The sequence below is a fragment of the Orcinus orca genome, chromosome 5 (genome assembly GCF_937001465.1).
Source record: "Orcinus orca chromosome 5, mOrcOrc1.1, whole genome shotgun sequence".
Classification (NCBI taxonomy): domain Eukaryota; kingdom Metazoa; phylum Chordata; class Mammalia; order Artiodactyla; family Delphinidae; genus Orcinus; species Orcinus orca.
This window is the reverse complement of record NC_064563.1, coordinates 20,440,947-20,462,185: the sequence shown is the minus strand read 5'-3', so window position 1 is coordinate 20,462,185 and position 21,239 is coordinate 20,440,947. Positions and strand designations below refer to the sequence as shown.

The 21,239-nt window shown below is 42.8% G+C and overlaps 1 protein-coding gene across 3 annotated transcripts in view; it reads right to left on the bottom strand.

Moving 5' to 3' along the window:
* WWTR1 (WW domain containing transcription regulator 1) overlaps nt 1–21,239 on the bottom strand; it is a 132,579-nt gene that overhangs the window by 103,073 nt on the left and 8,267 nt on the right. For 2 of the 3 annotated variants that reach the window (XM_049710206.1, XM_049710207.1), the window contains exon 3: nt 11,047–11,094. The exons of the other annotated variant lie outside the window; for it this stretch is intronic. In XM_049710206.1, coding sequence (XP_049566163.1) covers nt 11,047–11,094 — 48 coding nt within the window. The remainder of the gene's footprint in view (nt 1–11,046; nt 11,095–21,239) is intronic. 3 annotated transcript variants of the gene reach the window in all.

The following is a 21,239-nucleotide window of genomic DNA, read 5'->3' as shown; positions in this document are numbered from 1 at the left end:
CATGCCGCGGAGCGGCTGGGCCCGTGAGCCATGGCCGCTGAGCCTGCGCGTCCAGAGCCTGTGCTCCGCAACGGGAGAGGCCACGACAGTGAGAGGCCCGCGTACCACAAAAAAAAAAAAAAAAAGAGGGCATCAGCTGGATAATTGCTCATGTTTGAATGTGTGCTCAGATGGGGCGATAAAATACATTAAACATAGGGTTGCATCCAAGAATAGTATCAAAAACAAGGTGTTGCCCAACCTTGGCATATCGTGAACAGGTAGTTGAACACCCACTCTGTCCTAAGGCCACCAAGCAGCTGCTTGGCCAATGCTTTATTAATGTCCTGCCCTGCCCTGTCTTAGTTCACACTAGTGTAATGGCCTGCTCATTGTGCCACTCCCCAGCAACTCTTCAAAGAAGGTCAGGTAAGGTAGAGGCCTACAAAAAATGTGAAATGAGACTTGAGAAGTAATTTAGGGACTTAGGATTGCCAGATTTAGCAAATAAAAATGGAGGACACGGGCTTCCCTGGTGGCGCAGTGGTTGAGAGTCTGCCTGCCGATGCAGGGAACACGGGTTCGTGCCCTGGTCCAGGAAGATCCCACATTCTGCGAAGCGGCTGGGCCCGTGAGCCACGGCCGCTGAGCCTGTGCATCCGGAGCCTGTGCTCTGCAACGGGAAAGGCCACAACAGTGAGAGGCCTGCGTACCGCAAAAAAAAAATAAAATAAAATAAAAAATGGAGGATACCCAGTTAAATCTAGATTTCAGATAAGCAACAAATAATTTGTTTAGTATAGTACACTCAAGAAATATCTGGGATATACTAATACTAAAACTCGATCCATTGTTTTATGGGAAATCCAAATTTAACTGGACATCTGCATTTTATCAGGCAGCCCCACTTAGGATAAACATCTGTTGTTGACTACCCATCACCTATACCCACTGCCTCCCTAACCATAAGCCAAATGTCCTGGGAAACACCTGCCCCCATTTTCGGCTTTGTGCAGTGTCGTAAGGAGTAAGTCAACTCTGAATATCTGCTGGGCAATGAAATTGAAGGAGGAACGCAAATTTTTTTAGGAAGAAACTACTCTTTATTCTCCTAAAAGTGAGAAGGCTTCAGAGAAAGGAACATATGCCAGCTGCCTTAAACCATGAGCTTCCCTGCCTGCCTCTGAAGCGCCAGAGAAGCCAAGAAGGGGGCATAGGTGGTAACAGCTGAAGAGAGTGTGATGTGGCTACAGCTGGCATCCCCAAGTCAAACTGGTTAAAACTTGTACCAAACCAGCCAGAGATATCCATGCTGCATGGCCCATGAAACCACAGGATTTTCTTTCTATCCATTGGGAAGACTTACAAAGCTCTCTAGGGTGAGTCTCCCCCCTTTCTTTGTATAGTGTAACCGGTGAGGGTCTTTTTTTGTTTGTTTAAGGAAGTACTGTTTTTTTAAAAAATTCTGAAGGTATAAAAAACTACCATTAGGGCTTCCCTGGTGGCGCAGTGGTTGAGAGTCCGCCTGCCGATGCAGGGGACACGGGTTCGTGCCCCGGTCCGGGAAGATCCCACATGCCGCGGAGCGGCTGGGACCGTGAGCCATGGCCGCTGAGCCTGCGCATCCGGAGCCTGTGCTCCGCAACGGGAGAGGCCACAACAGTGAGAGGCCCGCGTACAGCAAAAAAAAAAAAAAAACTACCATTATTAAGCCAGTTTGGAGCACTCTGAGCTGCATGCTTTGCAACAGGAAAACCCAGACACGCAAACACTAGCTTCAACAAGTAGCTTCCACTGACACTACTTAGTTCTTGGTATTGTCCATTGCTTTTTATGATGGGCTAATTCTTCCCCTGGAAGTCTCTTTTTCCATATGATAGAGCGTGTGTGTCCCTGCCAACAGGAAACACAAGGTGAGCTTTTGGAGGTCTGGAAAAATGACCGTGCAGATCATCTCTTCTATTTTCCAAATACCAGTAACTTGTTGTCCAGAGTCTTGGTGAGTTCTGAAACAAAGCCGTAAAGATATCCTTCTCCACCACAGTATAAGCTGTGATAATTATCTTTTGTTTTGGACATGACTGGCCCTAAATAACGTACTAAAAGCCCCTATGAGTTTTAAATTGGGTGAAAGCGCATAATAGAGGAATTTAAAAACAAAAAAAACTTTCAAGTCACCAACCCATCTACTCCGGAATATTTGATTATGAAAGCAGATAACGAAAAAAGAAAAAAGCAAAACAAAACAGGGAATTCCCTGGCGGTCCAGTGGTTAAGACTCTGCACTTTCACTGCCTAGGGTCCGGGTTCAATCACTGGTGGGGAACCAAGATCCCACAAGGTGAAAGGCACGACCAAAAAAAAAAAGAAGAAGAAGAAGAAAGCAGATAGCGATATGAAAAGCATATATATAAGCACATGGGGAAAAAGTAAAGTTATAATAATGACATTTTCTGTGGGTCTTTCTTTGCTTTTTTTAAAAAAAAATTAATTAGCATTGTAAATTATCTTGCTTCTGACTCTGGCTCTAGCAATGAACAGAAAGAGATTTTTAGAAGAAAATCTCCAGACAAAAGAAAATTAGCAACTTATCTCCAGTCTACAGACAAAGACAGAGATCTAAAATTTTCAGAGATCATTTACTGTCTCCACGATCCCTTCTAGCCACTTCACAGGCAGGATACACCTCCATCTGGGGACAGGTGATCAGAATTTCTTCTTGCTCTTCCTCCAGACCAGCTCAGGCCTGCTCAGCTCACTGTATTTTCCAGTCAGCCGTGAGCCAGAAACACAGGGCCAAGACTCGTGGCTTCACATGAGGCCCTAGTCACGTGTCCAAGCCTTTCTGCCCTTGGTGGGCTGGCAAACAGGAGTTTACATGTAAGTCAGGGCCCTCAAGCCCCAGGACCAACAACAGGAAGCAGAGTCATGATGCTTAAGGTAATAAGCTGTCCTTTTCCACAGTCACAGTATGGACCACAAGGCCCTGAAGTCACCCCAGAAATAATGTCTATTCTCATCCCATCCATTTGTTTCTGTACAGATTGTATCTGAATGCAGCAAACCACATCTCCTTTACTCATTCCTTCCTTGTTTCTAAGCTGTATTTAATTCTGAAAAGAGCTACAATCTAATGATGGAAAGGTCAGACTTAATGGAAAAAAATGAGTGTCAGTCCCCCAGAAACAAATACTCTTTTGTCGAGATCGCCCACACAAAATCTGGTCATCCTCTCGGTCTGGACATGTTGGCCTGTTCACAGTTGCTGTGCACAGTTCAGACTAGTGCGAAGGATGCCAGGCAAGACCTGTCCGCACTCACCTGAGGCCAGAATAGAAGAGGGGAGGGAAGATTCATGTAGCCCCACCAAGTTTACAGGGGCAGAAACTAAGTTTGGACAAGGACTGTGGCTTACTTTCCATTCTCTCAAAAGATCTGCTACTGTAAGAGTTGTATGTTTCCAAAACCTATTTACTTTAAACAATAAAAAAGGCTTTTATTTTGGGTGTGGAGGCAGGCTTTGCCTAAAATCCACAATTGTAGGGTTCCTTGATTCTTAATAACGATACTCGCCAAATCAGTGATATTGCTATGATCGCACCCTCCAAGTAAAGTTGGAGTGAATTAACATTTCATCTCTCTTTCACCTATTTACCAAAAAAGGCATTTCAGTCTTCATGTACAGACTCCAACTATAAGAGCCAAGAGACGTTGAATAACCATAAAAAAGCTCAGGGTATCAGCTACACTCCGAGACTAAAGCTTACAAAGGAAACACTCCATCTTCCCTGTCCTTCTCCACAGAGTGAAATTCACTCCCTCTGTATCTTTTTATCAAAGACAGAAAAAAGGCCTTACCCCCTATAGTCATTCTTCTCAAATGGCCTGATGAAGTAGTACCAGAGCACAAATGTAGACCCAAGACCAAGCAACACCATTAACACATGCAAGAGGAGACATTTAATTGTCCCAATAAGACTAAGCAGGTCCACCTTGGCGACCGCAACTGGGGTGATGGTCCTGGGCTCCATGCTTTGAGTCACTGCGCCTTACTAAAATTGACAACGTTAAGCACCTATTTTTTTATAACCTTCATTTTTATTTATTTACGTATTTATTTTTACAGCCATAACGAGGTCTCTCTGTGCTGAGTTGCCCCAGGCTCCACACTTTCTAGCATGACCCTGACTGTACAGAAGCAAGCAGGGGTAGTTTCCATTTTACAGAAGAGAAAACTAGGGCTTGCTGAAGTTATGCAAGCTCATTAAACGGCAGAGCTGTGATTCAAACCAGAATGTCTGACTCCAGAGCTCACGAGTACTCCCTACAACTACTGCCCGCTGCTGATGACCATGTATCCAACCCCCGGGCACCTCCACTGCACAAACACAGAGTCCTACTCTATTAAAGCAGCAGAGGGAAACGACTTTTGGCAACTGCAGAAACCACAAGAGGAAAGGCCATTTTCCCCTCAAAAATAAGTAGAACTAGCCAAAAGGTGGAAACAACCCAAACGCCCATTGACAGATGAATGGATAAACAGAATGTGGTATATCTATACAATAGATTATTATTCAGCCATAAAGAAGAACGAAGTTCCAATACATGCTACGATACAGAGGAACCTTGAAAACACTAAGCCAAGTGAAAGAAACCAGTCCCAAAAGAGCATATAATATATGATTCCACTTACATGAAATGTCCAGAAGAGGAAAATCTATAGAGACATAAAGTAGCTTAAGGCTGGGGGGATGAGGTTATGGCGAGGGGAGGACGATAGCTAATAGCTACCTAGCTAGTAAGGGATTCTCTCTGTAACGATGAAATTGTTCTATTGTTGATTGTGGCGATGGTTGCACGTATCTGTGAATATGCTAAAAACCACTGAATTGTACACTTTAAATGGGTGAAATGTACGGCATAGATATTATATCTCAATAACGCTGTTTAAGAAATGAAGTGACGTCAGTTAAGCAAACTCAAAGAGACCTCGGCTATCTCATTCAAGTTCGTTTTTAAAGGTGAGGAACCCTAGCAACGAGCCCAGTATGAGAGTCTAAATGAGTGTCCCAGTGTGCTCTGTCTGCCGGTCCCACTACTCAGTGTTCCTGGGCACTCGGTTCAGTGCCAGGCCATGGATAATGGGAGACCCTCACCACTGCCCCTAAAGAGCTTAAATGTAGTTGGGTTTTTTCAGGCCTGAAACAACAAATCCATTCAACAGCCTGTAGCACTGGATCAAGATGAGGGGAAGACCATAGGAGCTGAGGAGATGGACAGGAGGTGAGGCCTGAGACGGGCTTTCCGAGAGGAATGAACTGGATGAAGGCCCGGAGAAGACAGGGGAGGGCAGTCCTGGGAAGGGAGACAGACGCTGCGGAGTAAGTATTCAATTTGCACCATGTCTTTCAGATGAGGTTTAAACAACATTATAGTCCTGGGACTTCCCTGGCGTTCCAGGGTGAAGACTCCCCGCTCCCAATGCAGGGGGTGCGGGTTCGATCCCTAGTTGGGGAACTAAGATCCCTCAAGCCACAGGGCGCGGTGGAAAAAAAGAAAATTATAGTCCCATTACTAGGAGAATGGGTAAATAGGCGAGAGTTCAGCCCCGACAGGACAAGATGCCAGGGAGAGTTCTGAGCGGGAAAGGACAAGGTAAGAGCTGTCTCTACAGAAGTCTTGTCTGTCTGCCGCGTGCAAGGGACCGAGGTCGGAGGCCAAGGGGTTACAATCTACAAGTGAAGTATCAAGTACTAGTGTAGGGGCAACAGGAATGGAGAGAAAGGAAGGAAGAGAGATCACAGAGGAGAAAAACAACAAAATCCAACCATATGAAGACCTGTGGGAGGGAACAGAGGGACAACCAGGGCACTGACTCTGGGCCCAGACTGCCTGGGTTTAAATCCTTACCAGCTGTGTGACATTGGTCAAGTTACTTAAATGCTCTGCGCCTCAGTTTCCTGAGTAAAGTGAGGATAAAAATTGTGCTTCTGTCTGTCAAACAGTTGTTGAGAGAATTAAATACAGACAGTGCTTAAAACAATGCCTGGCACTGAGTAAGTGCTCTGTACCGTTTGTTCAATAAATACATGTAAATGCGTATTCAGATCTCCATGACCTCACTTTCTGAAGACAGCAGCGGCAACAAGGAAAAGCCTCATTATCTCCCATCAAGCTTCCTTTTTCACTCTCTTTTCCCCATTCATTCACCCCTAGGTGCTAAGTTCTAGGAAGAATAAAATATGCTCCCTGCCCTTGAGGGTGGGCCTTCTGGGAGAAATTGAACAGAAAAAAAAGAGCAATAACTATTCTCCACCAGGATCCAGGCACAATAAATGGCTGAACCACAGGCTTGGTGAGCAGCCCAAAGCAGCAAATGAAAGAGCCTGGACCAGGCGGGCCTTTGGGGCTCCTGTTTAAACAGCCCTGAGGGACTGCTCACCTGCTCGCCCGGGGCTGCCCTTTCCAGGCACCGCCTTCCAGCCAGAACAACTGAGCCTCTTCCCTGCCCTGCTTCCTAGTAGCTCATCTTCCCGGCCTGGCCACACTACCTCACCACCATGCCTGTCCCCTCACAGCTTAAATCAAAGACTCTGAGGCCAAACCTTGAACCGACGATGCTGGCCAGCAAGCTCTGGGCAGAGCTTGTAGACCACAGAGGAGAGATGGGATCCTTGCCTCTTGACCAAAGAGCCCGGGAAGGACAGACATCTGACCTATCCTCACCTTCACATGGTTGTGATAATGCGTTGCTGTCTCCCCACACCCACACCCAGCCCACCCCCCTCATGCAGACTCACAAGACTGCTGGGGTATCATGCCCCTACTGAAAAGAAGGTTAAACTACCATACAAACACAGTGTATTTTTAGTAATTGGACTTGAGTCTTCTATCTTTGGATAATTACTAAAAAATCTCCCTTCAAAATGATAAAAAAAAAAAACGAGGAACAAACAAAAACCCAAAAAACTCAAAAGAAGTAAGAATTTAATTTATACCAGGTGTTTCAGATGAGATTTAAATAACATTACAGTCCCATTATTAGGAGAATGGGTAAATACACTGTAGTAGTTTATGATGATGGAATATTATGATGGAATAATATATTTAGGTAGATCTCTAGCTACTGTCATGGAAAAGCATACTTTTAAGTGAAAAGAAAAATGGGACATTAAGGTACAACACGTAAAAACAAAATCTGAATCACAGCTTTGCACGTGCACTTGGACAGACTGTGAACTGCGAAGGTGGCTCTCCCTCCGCAGAGATGATACTGGGAGCAAAGGAGTCAAGAGAGACTGTCTCTGGCTGGATTTCTTAAAACAAAATGCATTCACATATAACTTGGGTAATTTTTTAAAATAAAAAATAAATAGATACCGTTGCATTTAAATACACGACCATCTATGGGTAAAGTAAACCTAATTTATAACTTTAAATTCTTCTTCCCTTTATTCTGATCAGAAGAGGGTTCAATTCCTGCTCTTTGGAGATCTGAAAAGATGATAAAATTAAATCCTGGTTGTGTGTGACTTTAAGGGACTTGTAAGGAATAAAAGAGCCCAAACCAAAATTTAAAATAAAGATATTAATAATAGGTATATGATTTCGAAGGTGATGTTCCCAGGAGAACATCCCATTTCTCCTGGGTTGATCTGGCTAAACTTCCTTTCAAGTTTGTTTGTGGAAGCTGATGATACCACTGAGGATGAACTTGAGGCTGTGTTTAAATACTTGCTACTCTAACTAGCTCCTCTGACATCTCTCTGTATTCACTATTGACACAGTTAATCTGCTTAATTACAGTTCTGTTGATATCTCAAATTCCCCTTATTTACTTTGCATCCTGAAAAGTCCTTTGAAATCTAAACAGTCTACTACCTCTCCAGCTCTGTTTGGAAAGATTACAATCTTAGGATCCTTTGAAAGGGGGTTGGGAGTGGGGGCTGTATTTCCAGCATGGAGTGGAATGTGGAAATAATCTGGGAACAGATGAATATACTGGATTTATTCCCAGCAATTTTGCCTCTCCTAATTCATTATTGTTCTGCTTGAGGAAGTGATTTCTTGGAATTTATAGTCAGACTAATAATTAAATACAAAGAATAAAATATATTCCAAAGTGTAGTACACTTCATGTGGGCCCATTATGCTAATAAGCACAGTACCCGTATCTGCACACAGTATGTGCTCAATAAATATCTATTGGCTTACTGCATAAGGAAGAAGCATCAGATGATCTAAATAATGGAGAAATTTTTAATTATTTATATTTCTTTCAGCAAATATTAATTGAATTCCTATCATGCATGCCAGGCATTGGGCTGGGCACTGGAGAGATACAAATGGGATAAAATTCGGTTCTTTGTCCTTAATATAAAGAATGAAAATAAAGCATAAGCACTCACCCTTGGTGCAAACAAATCAAGTTTGCCTATAACTTCTAACACTCAAATTCAAATCCAACTCGTTGTACTGTTACATCTAATCTAAAAGCATCCTTTTCTGGGACTTCCCTGGAGGTCCAGTGGTTCAGACTCCGCGTTCCCACCGCAAGGGGTGCAGGTCCAGGAACTAAAGTCCCGCATGCCGCATGGTGCAGCTGAATAAAAGAAAAGCATCCTTTTCTGCCTCTGACCACTCAGTAACATGTTGATCATTTCAAAACATGTTCAGCATTAGCCTTGATCTCAAAAAATATTCCTTCGTATCAACAGGCACTAGGCATGAAGGACAACACAACACCAGGTCCATATCCCGAGAGTTGAAATGCTGGGTAAAGTGAAATAAATCCATTCATTTAACAAGCCTTACACAATATTTTAATGGACAGTAGAAAAGATCAATTGTCAAATTACCCATACAGATCAAATTCCTATGGGGTCTGGAGAAGGAGGAGATCCTTCTAGCTGGTTGGTCCAATAAGGTGTCAGAGAGGAGATGGAGTTGGCTAGACCAAGCAGGAGATGGAGAACATTCCAGGCCAGTGAGAGAAATGATACATTACTCTTTTTGTGTGTGTGTGTGTGTGCGATATGCAGGTCTCTCACTGTCGTGGCCTCTCCCGTTGCGGAGCACAGGCTCCGGACGCGCAGGCTCAGCGGCCATGGCTCACGGGCCCAGCCGCTCCGTGGCATGTGGGATCCTCCAGGAACGGGGCACGAACCCGTGTCCCCTGCATCGGCAGGCAGACCTTTAACCACTGCGCCACCAGGGAAGCCCCAATACACTACTCTTAATCAGAAGTCCAAAGACGAGACACTCTGTATGAAATATACAGAGGCCATGCGCACAAAATGGAGAGAAAACTGGAGTGATAAGCACCCTCACAGTCATTATGGGCTGGCTACCCTCAGTCCTGTTTATTAACATATTCCCCCCAAAATCACTCCACTGTTAGATACACACATGCCTTGAATCGAAAGGGACCGACCAACTGCAAAAAGGGATACAAGTCCCCAAATATAGTATAATTCCCTGACGTTTGTATTTTTAAAGAGTTCATATGAAGGGCAATGGCATTAGCATAAAACTGGCCCTGAACTTCGGAGTTTTAACCACGTGTTCAAAATGATTCGTTTTCTCTTGTCTCCCTCACTCTCTTGGCCTATTTCTCTCCTTTCTTCCTTTATTTTTCCCTCTCCACCCTTCTCGGTGTAAGTTAAAAAAAAAAAAAAAAATCAATGCCACAAGTCTGTATGTTTAAATTCAGCCCACATGACATTTCCTTCGAGTTTAATTGCTTCCATACAATTTATATCCGCTAGTCACGCTACACCCCAGAGTATTAAACATGCTCTTTTACAAAGAAGCTCTTGTCCTATAATAACCCCCATAATCAAAGTGCAGGAATTATGGGTAAGGCCCAGCCAGATGATGGGTGAAACAAACAGGTTTTTAAATTCACCCAAAGCAAGCTTCGGGCAGGAAGCAAATCAAAGCCGGCCACTCTACCATCGGGCTTGAGACCAGAAACACTGGCTTGAACAGAGATCTGGGCATCTTTGCACGTCCAGCCAGGAAGAAATGAAGTCAGATACTTTTTTTTTTTTTTTTGAAGTCAGATACTTTATATTTGGGCTGCCTTGAAGGGCCACCTGGTTATATTTTCTCTGCTTTCAAGTCAGCCCATCCCAAAAAGTCCTAGTGATGGACTCCAAAGTCCACCGTTTAAATCATTCTTCTTTGTTATTCTGAGTAAACTAAAGTTAGCTTTTCCATCTTCCCATAAACAACTCAGGTAACATTTCTGGCCTTGTCCTATAGCAAAGGACATCTACAAACATCTCGAAGGTCTTTTATAAACCTTATCTTTCTAAACACTTGTTACTCATCCGATTACCTTCCCCACCTCTCAACAAACCACCTCCCCAAAAGTTCACCTTTGCGATTTTATAACTGCACAAGACACTAACAGGACTCTGAATCTTTGGATCTCCCTTATTCAGCTAGCCCACTTGGCAAAAGAGTTGTGTCTACCCTTCTTAAAAGCCTTTTAAGCAACGTTTTTGGTCCTCCCCACTGGATTCAGATAAATGCTTCTCCACCAGGATAAGACATTTTTTAAAGAACAATTTTTAATTCCATGCAATCTCTCCTTGTGTTCAAAATCCACTCAGGGCAAGAGCCAATCAATCTTTACAACAAGGGTGTAAAAGATCCCCACACTTGCTTCTTTTTTTTTTTTAATAAATTTATTTATTTTATTTATTTATTTTTGGCTGTGTTGGGTCTTCATTGCTGTGTGTGGGTTTTCTCTAGTTGTGGCGAGCGGAGGCTACTCTTGGTTGCAGTGCGCGTGCTTCTCATTGCAGTGGCTTCTCTTGTTGCGGAGCACGAGCTCTAGGTGCGCAGGCTTCAGTAGTTGTGGCTCACAGGCTCTAGAGCGCAGGCTCGGTAATTGTGGCGCCCGGGCTTAGTTGCTCCCCGACATGTGGGATCTTCCCAGACCAGGGACAGAACCTGTGTCCCCTGCGTTGGCAGGCGGATTCTTTACCACTGCTTCACCAGGGAAGTACACCCCACCCTTGCTTCTTAAAAGACTTAGTAAAGGTTTCTATAGCTTACCCCTTTGCCTGTGTTCCCTCATTGATTTTCAGAGACCAGTGATGTTGTCTATGGATAAAGGTTAGAACCAGTAGAGTTTGGATCAGATGTTATTCTAGTCTTAGAAACTGGTGGATGATAACATTTTGCTTATTGCCAATGAACTACTTTTGACCTATTCTAATAAAAAACAATTTCTACGCTATCACTAAAACACAATGTCATTGAAGGTTTATTTATCTTTTACATGCTATACGGATGTATTATTTACTGTAATAGTCTAGATCTGGACATATTCTGAGTCATAATCACTTTATGCATCAAGTCACTGGACAAATCAAAGTAAAATCAGATTTTTAAAACATTCATTTAGAAGCTCCTATTTACATTTTGGAAAGGAAACTTTATATTTTAATGGTATTAGATATTATTTATTATGCAGTGTTCTTTTATCTTATTCCACAATGCAACTTTTTTGTTCTACTCTTGGCAGACTCGACTGTCACTGTACAAAACAGACATTGTTCTAAAAACCCATTTGTAGTGTCAGTAAATATAATCTTTCACTTCAGCTGAAGCAATTCCACAGCATCAGTTTACACCTCCATGATCACTTGCAAGTTTATAATACTCTTTTTCAGCAGCTCTCAAGACTAGACTCCAAAGAGATACGTACCAGTCACCAAGGTGTTTACCAGGCCTCAGAAGGACCTTCCGAGAACTCTTGAAACTTAACGTGCTACCGATACTCAGTTTTAAGGTGAGTATGGACAATGCACTTAGATCGTGGGATTTTTTATTCACACACATAAGGTAAGCTGGACATTCCAGTGCATGAGCAAGTGGAAAATCGAAGTCCTGTAATGGTTTTCAACCAATTAACTAGGGCTGGCCAATTATTAGGTTAAATGAAAAGCACTGTGGCAAAACCTGACTCATTTCACTATGGCTAATAATTAAAAAAGGCTGTGTTGGTCTAGCCACCTGCCAAAGTTTCAGGCAAAAGTTTCAACAACTCTGAGTCTAACCTTTAAAATCATTTCTTTAATGTTGACACTCCAAATTGTTCATAATGACTCTACACTCTCCTCTGCTCCTACTGTTAAATATCTGTTAATAATCACCGACTACTCAATAGTTATTAAAATGTAAGCAACGGACAAACAGAAAGAACAATGTCTCCACTGTGTTCCGTATGGGTTACGGCCCTTGGACCTTTGCTTGAGAACTTTCCGAAGCCCCAAACACAGCCCTTGCCATCTTCATGCTTACAGAAACGGCAGATCAATAAATGCAAGTTTAACTTTTTTCAGCCCATAGATAAGATAACTAAACTTTTTAAAAAGCGTATGGAAAAAACGGACCATAATTTATAAACACATCCGGGGGGCTTCCCTGGTGGCGCAGTGGTTGAGAATCTGCCTGCTTATGCAGGGGACACGGGTTCAAGCCCTGGTCTGGGAAGATCCCACGTGCCGCGGAGCAACTAGGCCCGTGCGCCCCAACTACTGAGCCTGCGCATCTGGAGCCTGTGCTCTGCAACAAGAGAGGCCGCGATAGTGAGAGGTCCGCGCACCGCGATGAAGAGTGGCCCCCGCTTGCCGCAACTAGAGAAAGCCCTCGCACAGAAACGAAGACCCAACACAGCCCTAAATAAATAAATAAATTTTTAAAAAAAAGAGTAAATCCTATTAAAAAAATAAAATAAAAATAAAAACACATCTGGGTACAGCTTGACCTTTAAGTAGGTGTTCTTTCCCCATTCCTGTCTTTCCTTCCTACAAGTTTTTACTACAGTACATATTTATGGTTGGATTTTATGCTAAAACGCACAAATAGCCAAACATATTCTGGATGATATAGTTATGTAACAAGAGTTCATATTTGCCAAAAGTCCTATATGCAAAGGTTTCTATTTCACATAGTACCTAAAACTAAGACCCATAAAAGTGGTGACAATTGCACTAGAGAGTGCGTCTACAGAAAACATAAGTCATTTTATAAGCAGCACTGAAGTTTACTGCTTCTTTTATGACTCTTAATCCCTCCTACTAAATTCACATGTTCACACAAGTCCCAAACCAGTAACAGGGCCACTAGATACTCCCATATTAGCAAAATGCAGCAGAATAGGCTTTTAACCACAATCCCAGCTTTAACTATAAAATGTATTCAAACTAAAACCAGGTTTGATAAAATCAAGCATGTTTCATTTACTTACACTGTGAGAGGATAAACTGACCCAGGGCATTTACCTGCATTCATTTCAGAATCCCCTTTGCCAGCTATCAAAATCAGTTCCGACAAATGGAGAAACAAAGATGGAATGATAAACGTTTATCTGAAACTACAGTTACATAATATTCTGAACCATAAATTTTTTTTTCATAAATTTTTAACTGATACTCTCCAAACGTAATCTGCTATTTTTATGGCTGCAATTAAGTATGACGCGTCTCAGCAGTGACGGTCCTGTGAGCTACAAACTGTGACAAAAGTTTGACCACAGCGAGGACTGGAGATGGCAACTTTCCTCGTGGCAAGTGATCATCATATCAGTTAGAGTAATATTTTTACCCAAGTCTCATAACTTATCTCAGTTAGTTATAAAACACTGATTTCAGACCTCATTTTAACCAGATGTTTAAATAAGCAAATGTGTGGTCCTTCTAGACAGCCAGCGAATCTCTACAGGGAGAGCACCTTGCTCCTTAGCAGGACACCTCAGCCGAGGTGGGAATTTGTGGGACACGCCTTATCTAATTCATATGCTTATTTTCACCATTTTTCTCTCTTCAGAAGCTATCTTATCCGAATTAGTGCCCCAGGCCCTTGACCTGGCCCAACCCTGGAGAAAGAAAGTGGCCTCAGTGGAAAAACCATTCACTGGACATTTTTCAGTTCTCATCTTCCTTGACCTCTGAGAAACATGCCACGAAATTAACCCTTCCTCCTTCTTGAGCTTCCCTGGATTTGGGGCATTACTTTCTGGATTCCCTCCTATATACTTCTGGCTGTTTCTTCTCCATCTCATTTACCAAGTCTAGCGGCACTTCTCCTTTCTTCTCAATCTATATGTAACCTCTCTCTAAGGAATCTCATCCACACCTGGATTTGAATAATAATAATATATATATACGGTTATAGTTATATAGATAATATATGTAGATAATACAGTTATAGAGATAATATATCTACCTATCTAATAGGTAGATATAGTCACCTGGAAAAAGAAAAAAAAATATATATATATATATATATCTCCCTTGGAAATCTTAAAGTCACCTTACACTCAACATGCTAAAACACTTCTCAACCTCTTCTAAACCTTCCAGTACTGCTTGTTACAACTAGAAGCACCACCATTCAAGCCATTATATAGCCAGCAACCTGCAAATTTTCCATTTCACCTGTTTTCCTCACTGCCCTTATCTAATTCATCAGCAAACCCTTTCAAATTTACCTCTCTAGGGCTTCCCTGGTGGCGCAGTGGTTGAGAGTCCGCCTGCCAATGCAGGGGACACGGGTTCGTGCCCCGGTCTGGGAGGATCCCACATGCCACAGAGCGGCTGGGCCCGTGAGCCATGGCCGCTGGGCCTGCGCGTCTGGAGCCTGTGCTCCGCAACGGGAGAGGCCACAACAGTGAGAGGCCCGCGTAACGCAAAAAAAAAAAAAAAAAAAATTTACCTCTCTAATATCCCTGAAATGATTTCACTATCCCTCAAATGATTGATTTCACTTCTTCCCTTTTCCAGCACCACCAAAGCAACTTCCCTGTGATTAAATCACTCATATGCTCTATCTGCAGGGATGGCATATCACCAATGAAATAACACATTTGTTCCAAAAAAGATTGTGAAGGAGGCAATATAAAATATCTAGAATGGAGCCTAACTTAAAAGTCTTTAAATAAAAAAAAAAGAGATAGTAAAAAAAAAAATCACTCATACGAGTACCTTCATTCCAGAGTGGCAGAATATTCAAGTCACGGCTTGTGAATCCTGAAACTGCAGTTACAGTGTCTATCCCCATTTCATCCCAGTACAGCCCACATCAGACAGCCCTGGAAACCCTGATCAGTTTTGGAGCACCAAGGGCAGCAATTTTCTGAACCACAAAGCCAAATCCCAGTCTCTGAACTATAGTTACCTCAACAAGGTTTCTCACCCTGAGACCTCCCCCTCAGGCATCACATGAATTTCTCCAGAATTTAACCCATATCTATTCTCAGTCCTGAGGCTGTGTGAGGGTCAACCAGAAACAAAGACCACCTAAGCTGTGATTCCCAAGATCCCAAAACATCCAACTGATGCAAGTATAAATGAGGTCATGTGTATACATAATAAATCCCTGAAAGATACACAAGCAATTGTGAACAGTGGTTCTCTCTGAGTAAAACTAGAGGGTGGAGTACTTTTTTTACTTTATAGCCTTCAGCTCTGCTTAAATTTTTTGATGAGAGGATGTTAAAAAGCAGTCTTTTTTTTTTCTTGGCCATACGGCTTGCAGGATCCTAGTTCCCCAACCAGGGATCGAATCTGGGCCACCAGCAGTGGAAGCTCGGAGTACGAACCACTGGACTGCCAGGGCATTCCCCAAAAGCAATCTTTAAGAAGAATTCCAAAAATAAAATCAAGTCAGTAAAAGTTATGTCTGGGAGCTTCCCTGTTGGCGCAGTGGTTGGGAGTCCGCCTGCCGATGCAGGGGACACAGGTTCGTGCCCCAGTCCGGGAAGATCTCACATGCCGCGGAGCGGCTAGGCCCGTGAGCCATGGCCGCTAAGCCTGCGCGTCCGGAGCCTGTGCTCCACAGCGGGAGAGGCCACAGCAGTGAGAGGTCCGCGTACCGCATAAAAAAAAAAAAAAGAAAGTATGTTTGTTCATTTTGGTTATATTTATCATTTGCTTGTGTTTTCTACTTTTGATCGACTATCACAGTTGCTTCCTCAACCTGTGAACACCTAAGCCCAGAAAGGTTTTCCATGGGCAAACTGGGAGAAAGGCAAATATTCATATCTCAGTATTTGCAGAAAAGCCATCACAAAGGAAAATATATTTTAATAAACAATCCAGCATATGCATTTTTCCACAGTCACCATGTTTTGTTTGTTTTGTTTTGTTTTGGCACCCCAGGTAGGACACGAACCCACAATCCCTGGCTTAGGAACCATGTTTTAATTACTGAGTCTATAGCTAGCCATGTTTACAGGTAAATTAGTCACCAAAAAGAACAGAATTTGAATTTATCTTCAGTGTTCAGAATTGAAGTGTGTCAAAGCACATTTTTAAAACAGAGTTAGTGTAGGGGGCCACAAAGACATAAAATATATTATGTACTGAAAAATTCATCATATACAACCTTTGTGCCATAGAATTTGTTTCCATATTGAGACTCGTTATTCAACATCTTTGGTTGATTATTCTTAAGTTAATGAAAGGTGTGATTAATTGATTGATTAGTTGGCTGATATCTAAAAGATAGTTATAAGGGTGGATGGAAAAATAAAATGATAGGTAGGTAAATGGATGGATGGATAGATGATAGATAGATTGACAGATAGATAGAATTAAGGAGAGAGGAATAGATTAGTGTTTCTCAAACTATCTGTTGTAAAGCACTAGTGTTTTTTCTTTTCAATCCGCCAAGCCAAGTATGTGGTCCTATTGTAGATGGCTTGTGTGTAGCTCAGGCCACATGTGACTTACCACACAAGTTTGACGCACCCAAACTACCCTGTTCCACAAGGCAATCCCATTGATCATGTGCTTAGATGTCACAGCAATGTTATTTTGCTATAAACGTTTCTAAACACTCTCGACTTCTGTATCTAGCTCATCACAGGCCCGTAACATTAGCACACTGGTGTCAGTCTACGGACTACACTTTGAGTAGCACTGAGATACAGGCTCAGCTACTTCACACTGCTATGCCACTCATTCCGATTGGTTGGGCAACCATCTAACTGGCCAGTGCACTTGCCAGCCCATGTATCACCCTTGTATAAGAAGGGTAGGTATATTGGTTAATAGGTAGAACAGTAGATGATAGAGAAATTAGATAACAGATAAGCTAGATATCTAATAGATATCTAATAGATTTATTAGATATCTAATAAATTAGGTAGGAGCCAGAGAGTCTCTGCTCTTTATGCAAATAATTCTCTAGATAAAGCGTTAACAACGGTTGTCTCTAAATAGGGATCCAGGGAAAATCAGAAGAATCTATTTTCCACTTTCCTCCCTCCAGTAGTGGCTGAGCATATAATATCTTTATACTTAAAAATAAAATCAGAAACAATCTAAGTGTCCATCAATAGGGGATCCGTTTAAGAAATTCATTGTACATCCATACAATGGAATACTATGTAGTCCTTAAAGAAATAAAGCAGATATTTATGTACAGAAGAGGAATAAACACCAAGATATACTAAATGACAAAAGGAAGGTACAGAAGAGCGTGTACCATTTGTACTGTATTGAAAATAGTCTAGGTGGGAATACACATTTAATTTACATATACATATGCATACTTGTACTCACACAGAGTTTCTCTGGAAAGACAAAAGAAACTGGTATGCTGGGGAGGGTACCAGAGGACTAGAGGGAGGATAAAAGAGACTTCTCACAGTACATGCTTTGGTACTATCGAAAATTTTGTCATTTCCATGTATTTATTACCTCTTTGAAAAATATTTTTTAATGTGAAGTCATCTGAAAACATCAACATGTGATTCAGCCTCATGAGTGAGTGTGAAAAGGCGCCAGTGGGCTTCACTAAGAGTCTCGGACGGATTCCCCTGAGAGGGAGGCCACGGGCTGCTCAGGGCCTAGGTGGGCTTCGTGGATTAACTGTGGTTGCAGAATCTCGATTTTGTCTGTGTCCAGGTGACCAGCCTCATCCAAAACTACAAGAGTATTCTGGGAACAACCAGACCTGCAAGCTATTCATTTACAAGCAGAGATGGCAGATTCAGTGGGGATGGGCCTGAGTCGAGGGTAGTCCCGTACCCCACTAACTTGGAGAGCAAAGACCACCCGCTATGGTGGAACTGCACAGGCTAAATTAAATATAGGACCAACGAATGGATCTATGGATGGACAGAGGAATGGCTGCTTTGCTAGGAAAGCACTATCATTTCAGACCCATACGTTAGTATAAAGTGCTTAGTTCCCTAAAGAACTAGGAAGACCTCAACATAAGGGACAATGGTGGGGTCTTATGCTACATTCAGATAACTCTAGGATTGGTGGATCTCAATGAAGGGATGAGGAAGCTGCCACACGGACTAGTGAAAGGTCCGTGTACCCATCCTAGCTGAGGTTCTAAAGCCTCAATGGCATGCATGGTCATCTAACAACCAATACTTATCTTGAAGCTAAGTCAGGCCAGGTTCTTCTTGGCCTCAAAAATAGACCCTTAGCATTTCTGCTTCTGCACTTCTCTTCCTATCCCCTCTTTCCTGGAAGGCCCTTCTGCTCACCTGCCCACATTCTTCCCATTTTTCAAGACTCCATTTATGCCCAACCACCTTTACAGAGACTTCTTTGAACACCCAGCCTTCATCTATCTTCCTCTCCACTGCATTTAGTACGTGGAGCTAGGATTCTAAACTTTCAATCCAGGATGCGCACAGACCTGATGGAACTCCATTCCTGAACACGGCAGATTCCTATGAAGAATTCCAGGGTGCAAGCTTGCAAAGATTTAAAAGAAAATATTATGGGATTCTTTCCTTATCAAGCACCTACCTCTGTGCCAGGCCCTGTGCTCAGGTTATACAATGACAAGCAAGAAAAACATCATTCTTGCCCTCATGGAGGTTACAGTGTAGTAAGAAAGAGAAATAAATCAACAGTAATATGGGGCATTCCCTGGCAGTTCAGTGGTTAGTACTCTGGGCTTCCACTGCAGGGGGTGCGGGTTCGATCCCTGGTCGGGGAACCAAGATCCCACATGCCGAACGGTGTGGCCAAAAAAAAAAAAAACGACCACACAACAATAGTATTATAGCAGCAGTGCTACGTCTGCAGAGACACAGAGGGCTGTGGGAGAACCTGGCAGGAGCATCTAAGCCAGTGCGGGGGCTGTGAGTCAGGCGAAAACCCCTGCAGGGCTGGCATCTAAGGTGATGCCTAAAGGTAGTGTAGGCATTAACCAGGCAAAAAGCGGGGAAATAATATTCCAGGCACAGGTAGCAGCTTGTGCCCAGTTCCTGAGGCCAGGAGCACAGCCAATGGGAGAAACCAAAAGACGGTCAGCCCAGCTGCAAGTTTCAGACCTATAACCGTAATAGAAATGACAGCCTTATTGTGACACACCTCAAAGTGCTTCCAGGGCTTCCCTGGTGGCGCAGTGGTTGAGAGTCCACCTGCCGATGCAGGGGACGCGGGTTCGTGCCCCGGTCTGGGAAGATCCCACGTGCCGCGGAGCGGCTGGGCCCGTGAGCCATGGCCGCTGAGCCTGCGCGTCCGGAGCCTGTGCTCCGCAACGGGAGAGGCCACAACAGTGAGAGGCCCACGTACCGCAAAAAAAAAAAAAAAAAAAGTGCTTCCAACCCAGGAGGGCAGCTGCACACAGGTCAGAAGGAGGCTATTTAGCCTGGTTTTGTCTGTATTCCCCATGTCTCTCCAGCTAGACTGTCAGCTGCCTGAGGTCCGAAAAGCTGCCACATTTCTCCCCACCCCCACCCCCGGGCACAGTGCACTGCGTTGGCACACAAGAAGAGTGCAATGATATTTTGTTGTAAATGCTGAAATGGCTGAAGACCTTTAAGATGGCACAAAGGCAAGGCCCTGGGAGAGCACTGCCCCCACCACCATCTCAACCAGGAACAAGACAGGAGTAAGTAAACTTTCAGGGCTGCTCGCTGTGCCAGGCGCAGAGCAAAGCACTTCGCATATATTCCTGGTTTCGCTTCATCTAACAGCAAACATCGTTTATCCCTTTATCATCTGCTGGGTCTAGATGGAACATTCAATAAAATCTAGAAGTCCAGGAAGAAGTGTATGCAAATAAAGAATATGTTGAAGGAAATTCAGAAGATTTGCCATTAAGTCTACTTCTTATCCTGACTTTTCTGGAGAATTTTTGGTTAAGATTTTAGCAATTACGGTGTTCATTTCTAAAGAAAATAACCCAAAACAGATGAGCAGATGCAAACTGCTATCTATAGAATGGATAAACAACAAGGTCCTACTGTAGAGCACGGGGAACTATATTCAATATCCTGTGATAAACCATAATGGAAAAGAATATGAAAAAGAATACATATACACGTATAACTGAGTCACTTTGCTGTATGGCATTAATTAACACAACATTGTAATTCAACTATACTTCAATAAAATTTTTTTTAAAAAGAAAGAAAAAAAAAAAGAACCCAAAACAAGAAAAACACAAGCAGTTCCCAAAGAGGATCTCCTTAGTAACATAAGCTCCAGGCTTCAGTTACTAAGCTAAGCCTACAAGATCCCTCCCATGTCCCACACACCTACCCAAATCTACCACTCCATCTTCCCCTGCCTCTCTGCTTGCTTTCTGCTGTGGTTTTCATAACTTCCCCCTTCCCCCAATTTAGAAAGAAATATGTTTATTATGCGACATTTGGAACATACAGAAAGGCAAAAAGTAGACAAGAAAAATCTCCATAATCCCACAAATGACCATCGAACACAGTTTGGTACGTAACCCTCTATCAGACAGACACACACACACTTTTTAAAATAAAATCAGGATTATGACCCTTTCACAATGTACCATAATTATTGGGTTTTTATGTGTTATATCCCACTTGTCTGATATTTAGGGCCACTTCTTATCTCTCAGCATTGGTAACTAACTGTTAAATCAAGAAATATAAATGAAAACGTAATACATCTACTCAAAGCACACTGAAAAGAAAAACTGTAACTTGATTTAAACATGAAACTCTCAACTAGAGAAATAACAATGGAAGTCACAAAAACGCTTCCCAAAGTCCATAGGACATTCCTAGGTGGACAGAATGAGATAATAGTTGGAATAAAAATGTTCAAAAGTCAAATATGCTTGTGAAATAGTGGCTTAAAAATAAACTAGTTTTGTAACAAGTGACTCCAGAGTCTTGAACGTGTATTGTGAAATTCCAAGAGAGGGACAGAGCCTGCAACATATCCCAAATCTATTGGTCCAGGAACCTTTTGTTCACAAAGTATCTGAGTGGACTAGGGTTCTAA